The sequence below is a fragment of the Haemorhous mexicanus genome, chromosome 1, assembly GCF_027477595.1.
Source record: "Haemorhous mexicanus isolate bHaeMex1 chromosome 1, bHaeMex1.pri, whole genome shotgun sequence".
Classification (NCBI taxonomy): Eukaryota; Metazoa; Chordata; class Aves; order Passeriformes; family Fringillidae; genus Haemorhous; species Haemorhous mexicanus.
The window spans coordinates 136,090,857-136,111,533 of NC_082341.1; the positions used below are offsets into that span (position 1 = coordinate 136,090,857).

General features: G+C 41.9%; 1 protein-coding gene across 1 annotated transcript in view; it reads right to left on the minus strand.

Moving 5' to 3' along the window:
- Positions 1 to 1,266: 1,266 nt before the first annotated feature.
- The window catches only part of NIPAL2 (NIPA like domain containing 2), a 51,851-nt gene continuing 32,440 nt past the window's right edge, over positions 1,267 to 20,677 (minus strand). Inside the window, 7 exon segments of the mRNA XM_059864389.1 lie at positions 1,267 to 3,397; positions 3,709 to 3,803; positions 5,110 to 5,173; positions 6,972 to 7,060; positions 9,409 to 9,544; positions 13,567 to 13,663; positions 19,122 to 19,243. Of these exon segments, the coding sequence (XP_059720372.1) occupies positions 3,303 to 3,397; positions 3,709 to 3,803; positions 5,110 to 5,173; positions 6,972 to 7,060; positions 9,409 to 9,544; positions 13,567 to 13,663; positions 19,122 to 19,243 (698 nt within the window). The 3' untranslated portion in view covers positions 1,267 to 3,302.

Below are 20,677 nucleotides of genomic sequence, written 5' to 3' on the forward strand. Positions count from 1 at the left end.
GCCTATCCTAGTCCCCTTGGGGCCATTCATCACTCCATATACACAAGCCAGCGAGTTTGGCACTTAAAAGAGTTTCAGGAAGCTCTCAGCTGCTTTTGGGGCATGGTGATACAAGAAGAGTGATCTTAGCAGAATGCTTGGCATATAGAGAATCTCCTCAGAAGGACAGAAATAATTTTATGGTTCCCCCAAAGCAAGAGAGGTGTCACTCCCTCTCCCCCTTTTCACATCTGTCCCATCACGTGTTCCAGTCAGTCTGGTTGGGTCAGCCCAGGGAGCCATCCCAGCAAGGAGAAGGATGCAGATGCTTTCCACAGGATGGGTGAGCTGAACTGGCCCCAGGAAGCCACAGGAGCCCACAGCTGGGGAAAAGAGGATGAGCCTTTTGGCAGTGCTGATCCATGCAAGCAGCTTGCCAGGCGCATGAAACCACAGGTTCAAAGCACAGAAACTCAAAGCCTTGTAAAGTTTGTCCTCTTTCCTTTGGTTTTAGGTGACCAGTGCTTTTCCATGCCAAATGTGAGTCTGCCAAAAGCTGGGCTGGAGCGAGTAGCAGGCAATCAGCCTGCCAGGTGAACACCAGGCCCCTCCCAGGGGCAAACAGACAAATCCAGTCCAAACTTAGTTTGTTGTTTGCCAGCTGAAACTGTTGGTAAATGAATCCTGATATTTTACAGCAAAAATTAAACAGTCTTGCTCTGCTCCAGAGCTCCCATTTCCAGGCCCCTGGCCAGTTAATACTTCATCTCTTGCTGCAGCGTGACCAGCAGTGGAACAAGCACTAAATGAGTCCTGCTGGAGCCTGAGGCACCACGTGAGACACTGCCTGCCTACCACACCATCTCCTGGTTTGATTTCTGCAGATCCCATGGAGGATCTGTTCAGGAAAATTCAGTCTGCAGGCATGACTTTTGCAGCTTATCTGGCCCACAATTTTGATGTCAGGAAAAGCACTGCAAGAAAATAACTTGTTATTGAGGAGAAGGACTCCAGAGATGTTGTTTTATTCCAGGGCAAAGGAATAAAATAATGCCTTTTCTTTTAGCAGGCGTTTGTCTGTGGTGTTTGCAACCTGAAAATAACATTGGTTAGAAACTGATTCTTGAAACAAGTCATGTCTGTTTCTTGGCAGAGCAGTAATGAGTTCTCATAACCGAGTTTTTCCAATCCTGTAATACATTAATTAGTTGGAATATATTAACATCTCAAAGATCATCTCAAAAACCAATGTTTTGGTCCACAAATTATTTTGAAATACACTAAAGATAAAATAAAACACTTTAATCCTTTTAATTTTTTAATAAACCCACAGGAAGAAAAAAACCCCATTGTTCAAGAAGAAATCCAGTAATTTAAAATAAATAACTTTTGCCACAGATTTTTACATTTGATTTATTGCTTTTGAGAGAAAATCCTACACCTAGTAACCTTTATTACCTCCTGCAGCCCTCCTGAGCCATGAAAACAGGTTTCAGAAAGATGCCCAAGGCCAATCATTTAAAGAAACAACAATACCAAATCCTTTCACCCATTCGTTTCCCAGGTCACAGAATGAAAACCTGTGGGCCTCTTATTTCCATCTTTAGCACATACTCTCACTGGAGGCTTGGAAAGCAGCTTAAATTTGACTTGCAAAAGAAAGAAAGGCATGTCCTTACTCCCTGGAGAAAGCCTGTAAAAGTCATGTGCTTTTTTTATTTTAATCTTCAGAAGCTTGAACTCAAGATAGGCAGGAAAGGAAGGCCAAGCCAAGCAGGTGGTACAAGTCAGGTGCAGACACAGAGTGTTGTCCTGTGTCAGCTGGAAAAGTCCCATATTGAAAAACAGTTTCACAAGTCCCCAAGTGCCATAGTTCCTGGGACACTGCTGCACATGAAATCCTGCAGCTCTGTGTGTGCTTTGCAGCATTTGGAATGAAACTGTCTCATGGACCTTCAGCTGTACCTATCTTAAAATTAAATAAACAATTATTTGGGGGAAAAAATAGACCTGAAACAAAGAAAACCCAGTCTGTGGCCCCTACCCATTCCTGAAGATTAATTCAATCCTAAAACAAGACATGAACATTTTTCAAAAGCACTTTCACTTGTTGATGCAGAGGATGTGACCAGCACTCCTGTGCTGCCTGAGGTGGATCAATGGTACCACACAGGGATGAGTGCATCCATGAGGAATTCCTTGAAGAAGCTTTTTGATGGGATACTGGGACAGAGAGACACCAAGATGTCCCAAATCTGAACACAAAGCCCCTGTACTGTCATTGTTCCCATCCCTGCTGGCTCTTCAAATCAGTGTGGAGACACAACCATTTAATTAAGGGAAAATTGTACAGTTACTGTGACTCCTTGTGGTCCTGTTTTTTACAGCCTTTCCTCATGCAGAATTATCAGTGGTAACAGGAGTGGCCCTACTTTTTTAGAGGTATTTTTCCAAGACATACCAAGAGAGGGACCCTGGCTACCCCACTTCCTCTGAAGAACCATGTATTTTCTTCACTAAAACCTTCTTTTGCTGAAAACAGAAGTTTAAACTCAGACCAGACTGAGCTAACAGATCACAGAGCCCAGCCCAGCACAGCCCAGTGCACAGGACTCCTCTGGGAGGATGTAAAATGTCAGGTATAGAACCCTAATCCTGCCTTGGCTGGGCACCTCAAATGTGTCCCTGTGCCCTGTGCCTGTGTTCATGGCAAACCCCATCTTCCCACTGCTCACACAGGTACTGATTTCCCTGGAGGATAAGAGAATTAATCTGATGGCAGGAGACAATCAGGATTGTTCTACATCCAATACAAAATTCTTTTTATATTTTAGTAGACATAATTCTGTCTACTTCACATATACTTACAGTTTTGGCTCCTGAACAGGAAGGAAAGGGTTTAAAAGGTATTATATATATATAGCAGAATACTTTGAAATCACTAACAAAAATTCTAATTTCTCACATTTGTCTTTAAACATTTACACAGATCTGAGGGGCTCCAAAGGGGAATTTTTATAATCTTGCTCTGTGCTCATTGCATTTAAAAGCAATTAAAAGTCTAAAAATGTCTTCAAGAGGCATTGATACTCAGAGAATATTCAATTTCATTAATGGCTATTTGGTTTTTGTTAAGGCTTCCTTTATCTTTAGGATACATTTGGTACAATCATAGGATAAATTAATTAGGATTAAATAATATTATGACTCATCAACATGCAGGAGTTCAATGTACACTTGAATATGTTCAATAAAAAGGTGTTACTGCTCCTTGTTCCAGTGGTGTTCCTCCTGTTAATTGGCATGTAAAGCACTTTCTTCTTTCAGCTTTGCCTTTTCACCAAGTCGTCTTCCTTATTCAGTGTGCCATAGCATGAACAGTGAGAATCTGGTTGTATTTTGCCTGTCAGTTTTTGTCCTGAGGAAATGTGGTGAGAGAAGGAAAAAACAACAACTTTGTGAAGAATTTTAATAAAGCAAATTCCCCCCCAATCCATCATTTAAACATTCTTTGCTCCAATAATCATTGTTTTCATTTGACTGATTGTAACAATAGCTTGGAAAAACCCTGAAAAATTCTTTGAAAAATCTGTTGGGAACAGGAATAGAAATTAAGTGAATACTATATTTATTAAATATGACTAGAGCATATTTGTGACTCAATTCTCCTAGGTCATCCCATTATCTGATACCTCATTTAAACAGAGACAGAAAAAAAGCCCTACTTACCAGGAATATGTCCACAGTCAATAAAAGGAATTTGTAAATCTTCCTCTTTTTTATTTTTTGCAATTATAATCACACCAAGGAAAGACAGGAGACACCTGCAAAATAACAGTGGCACAGTATCATTAGAAACAGTTCATGTATCTGAGATGAGAATTTCTTTCCATGTTTCTTTTTCAAGAACTTCTAAACCCAAGTTGCTGAGTTTATAAAGAAACACTTCTTCCTGGCAGCTCTGTAAATTTATTTTGGGCCTCTTTCAGTCTAGTTTTGCCTCCTGAAGCTTTATCATCAGTTCCAAAGACTCCACAGCCAAAATTACACTTACAGCAATATATACCTAATCAGATGCCTGTGGGGGTGAGACCTCAACATTTGAATCCCTGAGCAAATCTTCACAGAGCATCCAAGCCAGCGTTCTAGCATGTGCAGTTTCATTACCAACTCAGCCTGGCTGTGGACAGTCACATCTCTGTTGTTTTTCTTGTTTGATTGTGTGTCTCAGGGGCAGGCTGTAAGCCAGGAGCAGTGCAAAGCTGCTATGGCTGGACACATCTTCTATCTGCTGTGTGTTGGACACACAACCCCTAACTCCCAGCTGCCAAATACATGGTTACTCATCTCTTTTTTTTGTGTTTTTTCCAGCAGTCAGACAAGATAGTGGCTGTGTGCACCCACTCCAGCCCAACTGCAGCAGATGAAGATGTCTGTAGCTATCAGCCCCATTTATTTGACAGCACTGTGGGCAAGACACCTCCAGCAGTTCTAGGAGATCTTTTAAACATTTTGTGCCCATTATTACAAATGTCACCTCTCCCAAAAGCTGTTGTGGTGCTGATACCCAGGTTTCTGCTCTCACAACACCTAGGCCATTCTTCAAAAACATATTTAGCGTGCTCTGAATTTTTCTGCAGGCACACTGTGTCTTTCTTGACACAGGCAGATGGGGGAGAGTTATTACAGTACTGCCTTGTAGGCAAGCAGCTCGTATAATTGCCCGTGCCTAGGGGCAGAAAAAACAGCCAGACACACCAGTGGAAGGTAACATGGGAGTAGATGTCTCACAGCTGTAAAAGCACCCCCTATAATTTGATATTTGGTGGAGAGCAGTGACTTCTCCTTCCTGCTAAAGGAACAGATGATGCTGGTTTTTCATTCCATCATGAGATTAGTAGTTCACAAGTGTCTCACATTTTTACATATTTGGATTCAAAACCAGGCCTCCAAAGTCCCAAAGCACAGACATCAATCTTTCCTTTAATGTTTTTTTTATCCTACTATAATGGCTATTCCATAATACTTTAATAACAAGGCGGTTTCTTCTTACTGAGAAAAGAAGAGATTGCACAAGGCAATGCTGTTTCAGTACAAACCTCAGTGCAGATTTCAGGCTGATACACTCACCCGAACAGAAACATGAACACGCTCAGTAAAGCTGCACTTTGGAATTCCCGATAAAATATGACCCCTGGAATGTGACAGAAACAAGAATTGCAGATCTTGACTGGCTTCCAAGTGATATGAATTACAGCTGGGAGGGTCAGGAGAAGTGTCATGCTTAAACGGAGCAAATAAAAAAATCCCAAATAAGGTATTAATACATATTGTGATGTGTTCACTTTATGTCCTATATTCCATAACCTAGGCTTCCTCAAGAAACTGCATAGGACTGGAGAAGATTTAGTCAATCAGGCTGGAACACGTGCTGGGTTAGTAATTGCACAGATGCACGTGTCTTTTGCATTGTCAGCAACAATTTCTGAGCAGGTCAAACTCGAGGTCTTACTCACAAGCAGCGACATACCAATGCAGAGAGGAGGTTCTTCATGGACTTCGTTAAGCTACTCCAGCAGACCATGTGGACATCTTGACTCCAATTGGGAACAGATTTTCAATAACTAACTGTGTCCCTGATGTTTACACCAAGTGAAGGGCTCCAGCGGCCAAGTTTGCCAAATCTTTCTGGCTGAAGGGATCACTAGCTCTTTCTGGTCGCCCCTCTTCCAGGAATTAGCACCTCTGTAGTGGAGGTGACAGAACCAGATGTGTATCTGCATCTCAGCTGCCCCTATTAACAGCCAAGTGTATTAGCTTTAAACCACTGATGAGCACAGCTTTGCTTAGAAATGCCAGTGGGACCCAGCTGAAGTGTGACTGTGTGACTGTGTGACTGTAACTAGGGACAGGGGAATCATGACACTGGGTACCTTCTACGAGCACCCCAGCAAGATTCAGCAGAGGTTGCTTTTCTAAGCCCTACACTGGTTTAACTAACCTGGTGCAAATGCACGTGTATCTACTCTCAAAGCTATTAAGCCATTCCTGAATAGGTACTTGATCTTATAAGGAGGCACCGGGCCAAATTCCCCATATGGTCACAGGAACAGAACCCCCTTTTGGCACAAGTTCCTTCTCGGTCACAAAGTGTAGGTCTCTTCTAACACAGGTGTTGAGGCAATCTGTGCGTGAAGCTAACTCCCCTTCTCATTAATGGCAGCTCTGCATGAGAAACTCCTGCACAGCAATGACAGGAAAGCCCCCAGCGTGTGTTAAAATGAGTCATAAATGTTCTAACAACATGATCATTTTGGCTCATTGCTGATACAGCATCTTAGTCGTCCTCCCAGCTCATGTTCTTACGCTGCACACCATTTCCAAGATTTGCAGTCCCTCTTTAACAATGCTGAGTTCAAAGTTCTCACCCAGAATAAAATGTTAAATGCTTAAAAAGTTTTTGTAGTCATTTTATTTCCTTCACTTAACCCAGAATTCCACCTTCTGAAATGGAATAGATGCTAACTACTATGAAGCACAGCTGGTTCTCATTTGAGTAGTTTGCCAGGCTGTTAAAATTACTCTACCAGTTCGTATAGGGAGAGACTGCTGTGCACACGGTAAATGCATTTACTGGATGTCAGTATGAGGCTAGGATAAATGCAGGTACTTCTAGTAAGCCAGCAAGGTACAGTGAATCACACATAATCTATTTTGGAAAGGTTAGAATTTGATTATTTTTATAGAATTATAGAATGATTTGGGTTGGGATGAACCTTAAAGATGATCTAACTCTAACACCCTACCATTTATTTTGTTTCAGAAGTTGTGAACTTATTTATTTTTCAGAATTTAAACACCTATGACTTAGGAAAAAAATATTTCTGTGAAGACAAATATGACTGGTTCAGGTTTCTATTCACAGGATTCCTGCTCTTGAAAATCTGATGTTTCAAAAATCTTTCTGCAGAGGAAGAAGGTCAGAAACAAACCTGAAATGATGGCACTGGTGGTGAAGAACACAAAATTAATGGGGACAACCACTGTTGCTTCATACAGATGCATTGCTTGATTCAAGAACCTGAAAGATAAGCATTATTGTATCTCATGCCTACAGGAGGCTCCTTGCACTTCAAGTCAGGTTAAGCCATTTCTTGCCCATTTAACAATAAGTGTGACCATTTCTTACACAATAGCAAGCAGCCCTGGACAGCATACACATATTGAATTTACTCTCTGGTTTTGACTCTGCAGAGTACAGATGAATAGGTGAAAGCAAGAAGGTTGGCATGGATTCTTCTGGCCACAGGCTTTCAATTGACATATTTTTGAAGCATTGCTGGAAAAAATTTGTCTGCCACAGATAAGGGAGGAATGCTGGGGTATTATTGCTTATGATCTGCATTGGTTCTTGGAAGCAGTGCTGCCTGCAAGCAGCCAGGGACAAGTTGCTCTAATTCAAACAGGTTGTGTGAGGGTACATTGGCATCATGGATGTGAATGTGTGAGTTGTGGTAGGAGCTGTTTCACTTTGCTGAAGTCCACACTGCTGCTACTGCTCACTCCAGCTTGGCTGAAGCACCTATGTGTATGTTCCTCCATGCCATCACACCCCAGAAACACTCTGTCCTGCAGGGAAAGTCGAGAAGGGCGGCTTCAGGCTCCTTGGGTTGGAAACTCTCTGCCCTGCTCTTCAGAAAGGCAACATGACGTCTCACCAGAACCATGAGCAAGAGTGTGCAGGACCACAGGAGCATGCATTGCACACAGACCTGCAGGACTGAGACACTGGCCGCGGAGCAGCCTGCACAATCTGCAAAAAGGCAAAGCAATTAACTCGCTTGTACAGAGACCACAGCTATCAACATTCACCCACAGAGTGAGGAATCATGAGCTGACATCGTGGATGCACCTGTAGATAGTCTGTTATGTGAATGGTCATTTCAGGGAGAAAAATCACGAGTCTGCAGACTATATTCAAGCCTGTAAAAAGAACCACACTTGAACATTTCACTGGTGCAATATATGTGCACAGTAAAAATCCAAGCTTGGATCTGTTTTAGCCATTAAAATAATTGCGTGGTTATTTTAGCAACTGTTGAACAGTCTCCATGGTGCTTTAAAAATAAAGAAATCCTACATGTCCAGAGGATAGTCAGGATTTTGAAGTCATTGAAAACACCTCATTATTTTCTCCCATTTGCAACAAACTTGGTCACGGGGACTAAAACAGTGATAGCAAGGCCCGGGGTTGGATCCAGGAGATTGTTGCAGCACAGGCTGTTCTCAGCTAATGAATGACAGTCATATAAAATAAGACAGAAAACAAATAAAATGAAAAATTTAGACTGACAGCACTGTCCCTGTTAGAAAATGCATCCAGAAGAGTAGAGAAAAAGGGATGCTGAGCCAAGGCAACAAAATGGGCACGTTTCACTTCTGCTTTAATTTTGGCCAGCAAAAGAAAGAAAAAAAAATTACAAGATGGAGAGGTTAATTCAGCAGCTTCTTATTTACCAAGCTCTTACTTCCTATTGTAAATGCCCAGAGCTGTTCTCCCAGAGAGGACAAGCTGGATGTAAATCACTTTATAATCTGTTGCAGGGGAGTTCCTGAGTCAGCCGTGGAGAGTCAGTGCATAATAATGCATGGACTTTCTGATTCCACATGGGAATGGTATGTTCTGCCATGAAAAAGCTGGGTTGGCTTTTCTACTGGAAAATAATCATGCAAGGAGCTAGTCAGGCTCACACTGGAGCAGTCTAGATGAGATTAGTGAAGGCTGCTATCAGCACCAGAAGCAGAGGGACAGGCAGAAAGGGAACAGCCTCTGTTCAGCTGCAAGACATATTTTACCATGCTGCCAGCCCCAGCAATCTGCAAAGGCAGCATAAACCAATCACTTCACAGACCAGAGGCATGCAGGGGAAACTTGAAAGGTACAGTCAGGCAGGATAGCAACGTGCAACATGCAGATTTAACAGAGGCAGGGAAAAAGTTGGGGTAAACTCTCTTCTTCAGTCTGACGAGGGCCATAAAACTGGGAGCAGACATGGATAATGAGGATAATCATGGTCATTTGACTATTCAGCAATAAAGATTTCTAAAAGTAACTCCCAAATGACTACATAAGCATAAATTTCCCTTAGTGTGTTAAGACTTGTGCCAAAACTAGACAAGTAAATTTGGGAAGACCTTGTTGAAGGTGACAATGAGAGGAGGTGGTGTCCATAACAATCAATTATAAACTAAGAAATAAAATTTAAATAAACAATACAACCAGCAGGAGGCATTTTATGCATCTCTCAAGGCTCTGCCAGAATTTGTTGCCTTAATTTGCAACTTGTATCTGGAATCATTATCAGTACCAAATAAAACTGTCAGATAAAACATGTATGGAGGTTTGTAGGTAAGTAGAATCTTACTTACTTGATTTGGAAAGCACAAGAAGTTGCCATTAAAACACTCATGACAGAGAAAATGGAGTAAGTTAGCTGCATTTTCCCCGTCACAGAAAGTGCTATCATGCTGGCCACAGCCTTAACAGCAATGACAGTCAGTGATGCTGAAAGGGAAGGGAAGAGATTAGCAGGGCAGGACTCAGATTAGCACTTCAGTGCATCAGTCAGGGAGGACAAGGATCCAGGCCAGAGCCAAAGGACTGATCACTTAAAATAAGACTGAGGAAGGACTTGTGCACCTAAAACAAGTGTATGATTTGATAAATGCTTGCTAAGCTACTGTCTAAGCTCAGTGGCCTTAGATCCAATATACTTTGTGTTTTGCCTTTGAGTCATTTTAGCACACTGGACTCCCAGCTGAAGGTGGTACAACAGCCTCCACATCTTCCACACATACTTCATTTAGCTCCACATACTTTATTTAGCTAACTTGGAGCCCATGTTACAGTATTCTGGAGATACCTGAGAGGTCTGGCTGTCTGTTCAAAGCAGTTAGGATGCCTCTTTATAGCAGCCTGCATGTGTGACTGGTAGCCTCAAATAACTCATCATCCTCAGGGTTTCTCTTCTGAAACAGGAGCTGCACAAAGCTGACTTCTGGGATCACATCCCAAAGCACCTAACTCTCCCCATGCATTATACATATATGAAGAGCAGACAAACAATACAGGGGTCTGCACTTCGTTTCAAGAGCCAGGCTTTTGGGACCATTTACTGCATTTATCCCACAGAAAGAGTATTTCAGTAGTGTATTGTCAATCCATTCAATCACTATCATTGTATCACCACAAACAAATTTCAGACAGCAGGCAATGGTTTTTATACATGTCACCAGTTCAGAAAGGTTTTGCAAGAGAAATCTTTCAGAAAAGGGGCTGAGAGTTTAGCTAAGAGTTACTTTAGATTTCCTTTTGGAGCTCTTGGTTTGTGGAAGCTAACCCAAGAAGTCTGTGATTACTGCAAATGAAATGTAACAAATTCAAAAAACCCTAAAAAATTCAAGAGTCAAGCTGCAGAGGTGACCTTTGAGAAAGGTAATTAATTGTCAGGAGCACCATCCCCCAGGTGAGATCCAGTTCCCCCCTCGTGCAGAGCTGAGGAGTGTTGGATTTCAGGGGTCTGATTCATCCTCCTGTAATATTCAGATTGGCAAGGAGACCTGTGCTGTGCAAACAGTTCAGGCCAAAGGTTGGGAGAAAAGGAGGGGGAAGAAGAATGAATGCAGGTTTGTGGGTTTGATTGCAAGCATTTTTCTTATAGAAAGTCCAAAAGTTCAGGGGGAGTTTAAGAGTTGGATACATCCTGTGATGATCCTGTTCATCACCACGAAATTCACTGTTTTCATGACAACCTTTCCCCCAGCACTTCACTTCTTTGTCTGTAATGGAAACAGGTGAAGTGCTTTAACAAAGACAGCTGTAAAACTGAGCAGAGGTCAAACACTGGCCTGCAGTGGTGCAAATGCTATGATACAAGGTCAAAAATACACTCAAGCCCCAACAAGACATCAACATAAAACTGAGATTTGCGCCCTAACATGGGAAAGTTATTATTTTAAAAGAACATTTACAGGTAAAAATTAGTATTTTGAATTGTCATGTTAAGGGTAAAGATTGCTACTTTTTTTTTTTCCGATGAAAGGCCTCAAAATTTTAACAAGACAGAAATTAAAGCACCAGGGGATTTGGTTGGCTGGTTGGTTTCTACTCTTTGAGAAGTGAAATTACCTTCTTCATTAAAGTAACTCCAAAACAAGTTTCAAACCCAGGAGTTGTTTTCTCTCAGAATGACCTCCCCTCAAAGCTAGTGTGACAAACGATGTCACTTTCCAGCTGTTAGGGCAGAAACCTCTGAAATCCCACTATAATCTGAAATGTTTCCCCCAAACTTACGATAACTGAGTATTTACATGAGGTGAGATGATTCTCACCAAATGAATCTGCAGAGTTGTACTAAGCAAAACTTCATCAGATTTTGGGACCACCCCTGTATTTTCTTGATGGTGAAAGTAGCTTGCATATACAGTGAAACACAAGGCTGCCCTCTCTGTAAAGAAACCTTTCCACATTTAATTGCCACCTGGATGAGCACTCCACCAGGACTGTATCACCTTCCATGAGCACTCACCCCTTCAGCAGGCAGCGCCTTGCAAGGGCAGTGCCTGTGTCACACAGCTGGGAGCAAAGTAATGGACAAATTTTCAGCCCCTCCATCACTTCACTCAGCACAAAGGTCAGAGACCAACCAACCAGAGTGCTCCAAGTGTAGATTTGTGGGGACTGCCAGGCTCCAGAACAGCTGCAGGAACCAGAGTCAGATGCAGCTCTGAGTTTGGTGGTCAAGGGAAATGTCAGTATTTCAGAAGGTCCCGTGAACCAGGATTTGCTCGTTTGTGCCTTTTTTTAACAGAGCAGAAACAATGATACATTTTTCCTCAGGTTCCATAAGCTCACAAAAACCTCAGCAGCCCCCAGCTGAAAATGCATTTTTGGTTGGTTGCAGCCAGAGCAGGGGACTGCAGTTGGTGCCTGCCAGGGCACAGGTTTGCAGCCCTGCTGCCGCTCCGCATCTCCGCGTGTCCCTTTGCCACCGGGGCTGGCAGGACACGGAGCACAGGCAGCAGGGCTGGCCAGACCCACTGCCCAGCTCTGCCAGGGCTTGCCTGGGACAGCATCATGGTGGGCCAGCCCACAACTGCAGCAGTGATGTGGAGGAACACATCTGGAAATCTTCAGGCTTCCAGTTATGCAGGAGGAGGAGCTGGACCCAGTCCAGGACCGGCTGGACCTTCGCTCGGGAGTGCACACACACTCCTCACGGCCGTGCTGGAAGCTGCAGAGCAGCTCAGGAGAGCTTTGCCAAAGCTCCAAGGCTCTGTGCTAGGAGCTGGGGATAGCCACACTTCCACTTGCCTCCTCCAAACAACAGCAGTTAGACCTAAGGCTCTGGGGGCTCCTCCATCTCTGCCTCATGCAGAGTAGGGAAATCCTGCAATGCTTCTGCAGAGCTGCAGATCCCAATACTCCTAGGGTTGGGAAACCTACATAGGAAGACTGTCCCCAAAAAGTTGTTCTGAAAGTCTGAGTTTTTCAGCTGAATAAGAAACCACTCGGGGTTTTTACCCTGAAGGAAGGGAGTTGATAAATCTGTGAGGGTTTTTACATTCAGTTAAATCCAATTTTGTATTTGGCAAACTTTAGGGAAATTCTATTTTATCAAAAACCCTGATGGTCATCTCCATTAGAAATGCAAGTCTTTGCAGACTGATACATGCACCCATTGAAATCAGAGAAAAAATAACCTTTGACTTCAATGGCACCTTTCACTTCAAGCAAATCTTGTGTCCTATGAGGGTGTCACAGAGAAATGACAAGACAAGGACAGGAGAATTTGCCACAAGGGGTGATGAAAATTCTTGATATAACCCTACAAGCATAGGAGCTTTAGAGATGAGCTCCTGACATTTCTCAAAATTGATTCAAGATTAACTTTATTGAAAGATGCTGATAAAATTATCTCCCATATTCTCTCTGGTTATTGATTGTGGTGACAGTGATAGAAAACAATCTTTAGTGGCCCACTGAGTTCCTGCTACTCTTCAGGAAAGGTGGTAAAATATGAAATGTTGCATATGCAAGTAGTCATAGACAATTAGAAGTTGCTGTACACAGCATATCACTGCATTTGTTTACAGAGTGCTTAGAAGGTCTTCAGCTGCTCTGTTTTAGAGCACTGATTTTCACAGCCTGCTCTCCACAACAAAGTTTTGGATAACCCACTTTCCCAGGATCAAAACCTAAAGTGTTGTTTAAAACAAGTTTCAGAATATCATTACACATAGCATATTAATTTGAGGGTATCTGTAAAAAGAAATCATCCCACCAATAAGCATAGAAACTATGTTTAAAAATCAGCTTTTAAACATAGCTGATTTTAAACATTTTAAACATTTTGAAGTTTTTCTCTTCAAAAAGAGACTCCAGTAAAAATCATGTGAAATGCTTCAGTGATTCTTCTTCAGCACTCTGCTTTGAAATGGCACTAATCTAAAGTGTCTGGAGAGATGGAGTGACAAGGAACTATCAAGTAACAGACAGGAACATTAAAGCGAATTATATGTTCTTACCCAGTAGAGCTACCATCATTAACAAAACCATGACGTGTTTCACAGCTTTTCTTTTGTAAAAATAGAGGAGAATGCAGAATATTAGAATTTCTAAAATCTGAAAAGAAAAGAAAAGTAAGTTAGAGCTGTGAAACTATGTAATGAATCCTTTATTCAAAGTTTTTGAGATGTCACATTCATTATTGCTGCTCTATATGTTCAAAGCAAAGAATGGCTTTATAAAATATCTTCTGCTAAAAAATAACTATTGATAGTTGACTGAGCTACAAAACAACTGTTGTCATTTATCTTTCCTGTTATAGCTAAAGTTAAACTTTGAGCATTTTTCATTTTGTACTTCTGTCTATGTTTTGTCACTGGTAATACTGAGAATGCTTTTTTTAACATGAGAGCAAAGATATCAATATTTATCAGTAAATAATAATACTTACAGAAACTCTGTCTGTAATTCCTATGGAGTATTCCTACCTTACTCTGCTAAAGAAAGAGCAATCTCTCCTTCTAGCTACAGTATGCCTGATGTCACTCACTCTTTGTGATGTGCAAGCTTATTTTTGTTACCCTCTTTGCCCTTCTCACCACTCCTACTAAAAACTCCCCTCAAGACTTTGTCCAAATTTTCTGCCATACATCATCAGGAGGAAAGCATTTATTTCATGTGGTAGTTCTCAAATCACAGGTACCTGCCAGCACCTTACCTTGAAAAGTTCAATGACACACGAGCAGACCACACTATGGGACATGTTGAGATGCTGAAGCAGATCCACCTACACCATGCATGGCCCAGTTTTACTCCTTCAATAACATGTGACAGCTAAAGGACAGGTAAATTTGCTGACTTTCTGTTCTCATGTCTCTGCAGATTCCCTCAGTAAGTCTTGCATGGGTAGCATGGGTATTTTGCCACCAAAGGGGTTGCCCAAATATCCCTTTATGCCTAAAAAGAAGAGCCAGTGCAAGGGCCATAAAGGTGCTGTGAAGCCCAGAAGGCTTATGAAAGCAGGAGGGATGCACCTCTGCACTAAGGGGTGCTCAGAAGCCTGATAGACTTAGAGACAGCATGAAGATGGACAAGTTCATTTGTGCATGACAGAAAGTAATCAAATGAGAAATAAGGAAATAAGACAGAAAATGAGATTGTCATCATTACTGAATCTCATTATTGTTATTTTTTGCCAACAAAGCAAATCATAGAAACACCTGTTAATCTCCTTGATTTTGTCACCAGCATTCTATTTTATGTTTTATAATGCCACTTCACTCATAAACCAACAGCCACCATGAGGCAGCACTGGACTCAAAAGTACCTGGGTGTTGTGCTGAAATTTCCAGAGAGGCGACTGAACAGTTACCAGTGATGGTTATATAATGTAAGTAGCCTATTTCTCATTTTGGAGAGTGACTGCAGCAGGAAAGCTGTCAGCTCTGCCCAGTTCCTGAAATTCTCTGCCACACTTATACCCTCCCCAACTCAGTAGTGTTTAAAAATATTAACAGAACATAATTATACTTTAATTCAATTTCTATTTACCTTCACATGGACGCCTTGCTCCCAAAGACAATCAAGAGACAATTGCATTTCAAAACATGAAGAACACAAATTTGGATTTTCTACCACCTTTCTTTAAAAAAATGTCAAATATCTATCACAAGATTAGAAAAACCAAAACAACAAAGTCGAGGGGGAGGGGGTGTTTGCTTGGTGTTTGTTTGTTTTTCAAATGTGTTGAATAGAATAAAGCATTTTGTGCCACTGTCAAACACCTCTTAGGGCCAGAGGAGAATATCCCATGATCAGGCTGCAGCTCCATCAGCCCCCAGGCAGCTCATTTGCTGTTCTGACAGGGAGCAACTGGTAACAGAACAGAAAAACCTGTGCTAAGTAAATATTCCCCACTCAGAAAGGTACCCATGTTAAGAAAGGAGTCCCAGAGCTGCCCTAGGTATCCTCTTCCATGACACACCAGCTCACAGGATGGTGGGACTGGGACTGGGCCATGGCACCAGGTAACAGCCCCGTGAGCTCTGCTTCCCTCACCAGTGCAAACCTGAGCACCAGCCACTTTTCCAGACCCTTGGTGTGGTTACCACAGGTTGTAGAGAAACCCAGGAGACAGCCCTACTCACTGCAGGCAGCTGCACCTGCATTGATCCACTTTATCTCCTCTATGCAATCACTGCAGGGGGAAGCACCATCATCTGCCCTGTCACTGAGATTTCAAACTATGCCAGGACAATCATCCAAAAACAAGCCAAGGGACAGTCACTGGCTCAAACTGTTCCATCACAGCAACTCTGTCATTCCACTCCCTCTTCTACCTCAGTCCACCCCCCTGAGTGTCAGGTAGTGCCAAGCAGCACCAGCTTTGGTGGTGAAGCAGGTCATCACAGCTGGCTCTGTCCATCTGCCTTCTGTTGGTCCTCATCGTTTCATCATCCCTTCTCTTGCTAAAGCTACAATGGAGCTCCACTGCCATCTCCTCCTGCTTAAAAGCAAACCAACCCACCAAGAAGACACACCTGAAAGGAAACAGGCAAGCAAAATGATCAAAAGGACACTGGAGTCCCTGATGGCAGCTCTGGAAGGGGTGCACAGGTCGGTGTGCATGGCCACCTCTACCTCCTGGGGAAGCCCCAAGAGCAGCCACGGTGTAGGGCCAGAGATGGCAGTCCTGTGGCCAAACCTAGGGAGATAAATGATGTTTGCTTTTCAGGGCTGCTGTTTAAGTTTACTCAGCTCTGACAAGTCTCACATACCAAGCTGGAAATCCAAACAATTAGTTCTCAGTGCTGCCCAGCAGCCTAACTATTCTTCCATGGTTCTCTGCCACTTGGTGACCCACAATGTCACCTTTAATCAGAGGATAAGAGAGAGTCTGTGACAACTAAGTTACACTACATGGCTCCTAAAAGTGCCTCACACAGCTGGAGTGCCCCAGCTGCTGCCTAATATTGTCTTCTGAGAACTTCCCAGAACAGTCCTTAGTCTCATCACTGATAGCTGTGGTCGTGGTAAATATGAAGTCCAGGAAGGGCATAGATTGTATCAGCTTCACATACTCTGTTTAGAGGAAATGAAGGAACTTTACCTGCTTACAATCATCTTTGCTATTACAACAAAATACCACATTGGCTGCCTCAAAGGCTTTTCTGGCATATACAGGATGGTCTTCTAGGCACTTCAAAAGAAAAGCAGAAGTGGTTTGAACCTTATTTTGCAGAGATAAAATATTAACAACCCAAATCTTACTATGCTTCTGTTTAGGGAAACCTAAGAGCTTCATCTATGATTTATGTCTTCTGTAGAGATTCCAAGTGCACATAAGCAAAAGAGAAAAAAACAAGCTAGGGTTGTCATTCTTGCTCAGACATAATTATGCTACTGCAGAGTCTCAGAAGGTGACACAAAGTTGTCTTGTGGGAATTAGAGGCTACTTCTGCAGAATATACCAGTGGAGTTCCACATGGGGATGGTTTACCACCCACAGAGAACATTTTGTACCATTGGAGCTTTGTATTTCTCAGCAGACCACACTTTGGGGCTACTTTTAGAAAGATTGTTGGACTGCATTATACTTCTGTACTGTCTCTTCATTGTATATTTATACTGGAAATTCTGCAGCTTCTGCTGCACTTTTTTATATCTCGACAGCCAACCTGTGCTAGGCATTTTACAACCAATTTTGTAGAGCTTGTTCCCTGCCCAAAGAATATGTTTACAGCAGGATTTGCTTGATCTTCCAGCAGCATACCAGGGTAATCAGGCTGATCTCTCAGTCTCTTGTGGAGCCTTTTGCTTGTCCCCTTGCTTTGGTCAGAGGAAGCTCAACAGAGAGGATCCCACAGAACAGAAGGAACACGTAAAGTTTGATATATTGTTGAGCCAAGATTTGCTGTGCATTTGCTCCATCCTTTTCTACAACCCATGATATACATGCAGAATTAGATGCTGGCTGAGGCAGGGAAAAAAATAAGAGGAGAAATGAAGTTCAGAGGTTACCTTCTACCTCCCCACAATGTCTCCTGAGAAGAATACAGCACAGTCTTCCTACACATTGAATTACATTCTTGAGAACTTGTCCTGAAATTAAGTCCAAAAAGTCCTCAGGTGGGGAAAAGCCCTTTTCCAGGAACCTGTTGTTTTCAAGAAAGTGTGAATGGTATATCACACAGAAATTTCTGGTGTTGCTGAGTGTGGATAGGGAGTTTTCCCTCTCCACCATTTCTACACAAAATGTGAATCAACAATTTAAAATCAGTACCTAAAATGTCAGCTACTTTATGATCTATGAGTGGAACTGCATGGTAGAGGATGATATTCAGTAGAAAAGAAAGAGCACTGATATCCCTACTTTGAACTCCCTCCTCTTACTCTGCTGATTGCACGGACTTCTTGAAGCTCCTGTAGATGTTGAAGCTATCCTTACTGGGTACCCCAAAACTCTTGGGTACTGCCTTCCAAAGCCTCTCTACTGCCTGATTAAAAGTTGGGAGTTATACAGCATGAATATTAATTTTTTCCACTAAGCTGAATCAGCAGCTTCCAGGATTTTCTAAAGGGCACAAAAAAATTGAAAGATAGTTTAAAATGCACAGAAATTTGAAAGAGAGGATCATGTTTTATGGTAGCATGTGATTTGGGTTTAATCAGTAGTTAATGGACAGTTAGATTCATGTAAAGTCTGCAAGTTGGCTAAAAGACTAAGGTCCTTAAACTGCCTACTCAGTGCCTTTCTAACTGAGATTCCTACTAAGAAAAGCCTGAGCACTAAGAATCTAATTTGAGTGAGTCCCTATTCTGGGAAATAGTAACTGCTTCTGAAACTCCTATGTTGCATCTTTTATATTCAGCTGGAGGAAAACATTTTCAGCTTTCCATAGGAAAAGAGGGACAGAAATTCATCCTACTCACTCTGGGCTTGTTCCTGATCTTAATTAAATATATCAAAGAAGATATATGGTGTTTGAAGTTTGTTCAAAGATACTTTAATTGAATTGATTTAATTTGAATTGTATCTCAGGCTCATAATAACCTAACTAGCAGTGAAGTAGGCCACCCCTTCACATCTCAGCTCCACACAAAGCTCCTTTCAGCCAGGCTTAACAAGATGGGAATAAAACAGAGTGATACGAAAGACAAAAAGCAGGACCAAGAACATAGATAGCCTGATTTTTAAAAGCACAATTCCATCACATTCCAGAAAAGCCCTGAAACTTAGATGTAGAGGCAGACAGGGTGGCGTGAACACGTATATAGGAAATTTAAACAGTACCAATATTTAGGTTTTCCCTCAAGTTCCCCAAATATCAAAATCTTTCCACTCTTATTAATCCTGCACAATTATGACTTTCCCCTGCCATGAAGTTAAAAATTACCTTTTGTTGCTGCATATTTTTAGTTTGGATTCAGTAGGATGATGAGGGACTTTCTCTCCTTTGAAACTCACACAATTTATCTTCAGGAGCAGTTTTCCTACCACCAATTCATAATACTATAAAAAGCCCAGTAAACACAGTTTTTCTGATTAAGGGAGTAGTATGAACCAGATACTCACTGAATATACCAAAAAAGGCCAGCTCACTAAGTAATTCTGCACCTGTCTTGCTGTGAGCTCTTGAGGTACATTTGGAGCAAATGTGACCAACAAGTATATCCCAGTTATTGTCAGCGTTCCTCCTTTAAAGAAAAGGACATATTACTTTGGCAATACAGTATTTGGTAATCATGGTTATACTTGACTTCCATCTGATTAGGAAAGAGTTTCTAGAGGAAAATTTAGGTCCATTTAAACAGATCTATGCTTAGGCAATTGGATTGCCTTGCATTTGTGGTCTTATCTAGTCTAATTTTTATTAAAGACTCAAAGAATTTTGGAAAGGTGAAAAAAAGTTGCCAGTAAAGCCATGTGAATTAGGGTTCAACTCAACAAGGCATTTTCAAATACTGTCAATTCTAAACCTAAGTGTAGGACAAAGGAGAACCAATCCTTTGTATTTCCCCCAGGCACAAAGTTCATCACACAAGCAGCCTAAACTGAAAGGACATGTTTCCTGCTAGTGCAGTCAGTTAGATCATTAACCAGTGTAAATAAACATGACTGTGCCAAAGTCAGCATGGCCACAGAGATCTGCACCAGCCACCGACCTGCCCTGGAAGCATCAGATGCAACACACATGTGCCAGTCCAGTGCTCAAGTGAAGCTGTCATAGGGCCAACATTCTGGCTGCTCCCTGTTGTATTTGCAGATCTATGAACTGTTCTACAAGGATGATTTGCAATAGACTGTTCAGCCACTAGGCTGCCAGGGCCCCATTTCAAGGTTGAACTTGCATTATTATGCTTTTAATAAAAATCTGCAAGTTCTGCCTTGTGGACATCTGCCTGTGACAAACACAGATGTTCACTGAAGTATCAAGATAGAAGAGAGATGATCCTAAGATCATAAACTGTATTGGATTAAGGAAGATATTAGCTAGTCCATTTTTCTTCAAGTAATCTTTAAAATTCTTGGTAAACCTATAAATCGGTGAGGAATGCAAGGCTCAGGAATACAAAACAAAGCACATCCGGAGGGCTTTGTTGGCACTGCTATCTCAAACAGCTCCCTTGGAAAAGCAGAACTGTGTTATATTTATGTGCTTGCAAAACCATCACCATATTTCCCATCATACAGCTCATTCTTATGGAATGTAGCAACATTGTTAAATCCATCTTGCAAAGTCAAACTCACAGAAATAAAATAAATCAGCTGAACACCAGTTAAAGCAGCACACAGTGTTTAAGGCCATAAGGGAAACATGATCAGTGAAGGGAAGGGGGGTTTTGAATTTAGCAGCTGAGCTGGCAAACTTGGATTCCAAACCTAAATAAATCGTATATAGTATTCCTGGAACGATACTGAACAGATCTCTCCAACACATTCATGAGAACAGCTGTCCTCACTACAGTTGGGACAATCAAGCCTAGATGTTAGGAACCCTCAGAAATATCAGGTGCCCTGCATCAGGTGCACTGTCCCAGTTGAGAAGGCTTGGTGTAAAGCCCAAACCTGCTTTTCTCTCACTGTTACTATGTTCAAGGTGGGCAGTCTCGATATGCAAAAAAATCTTG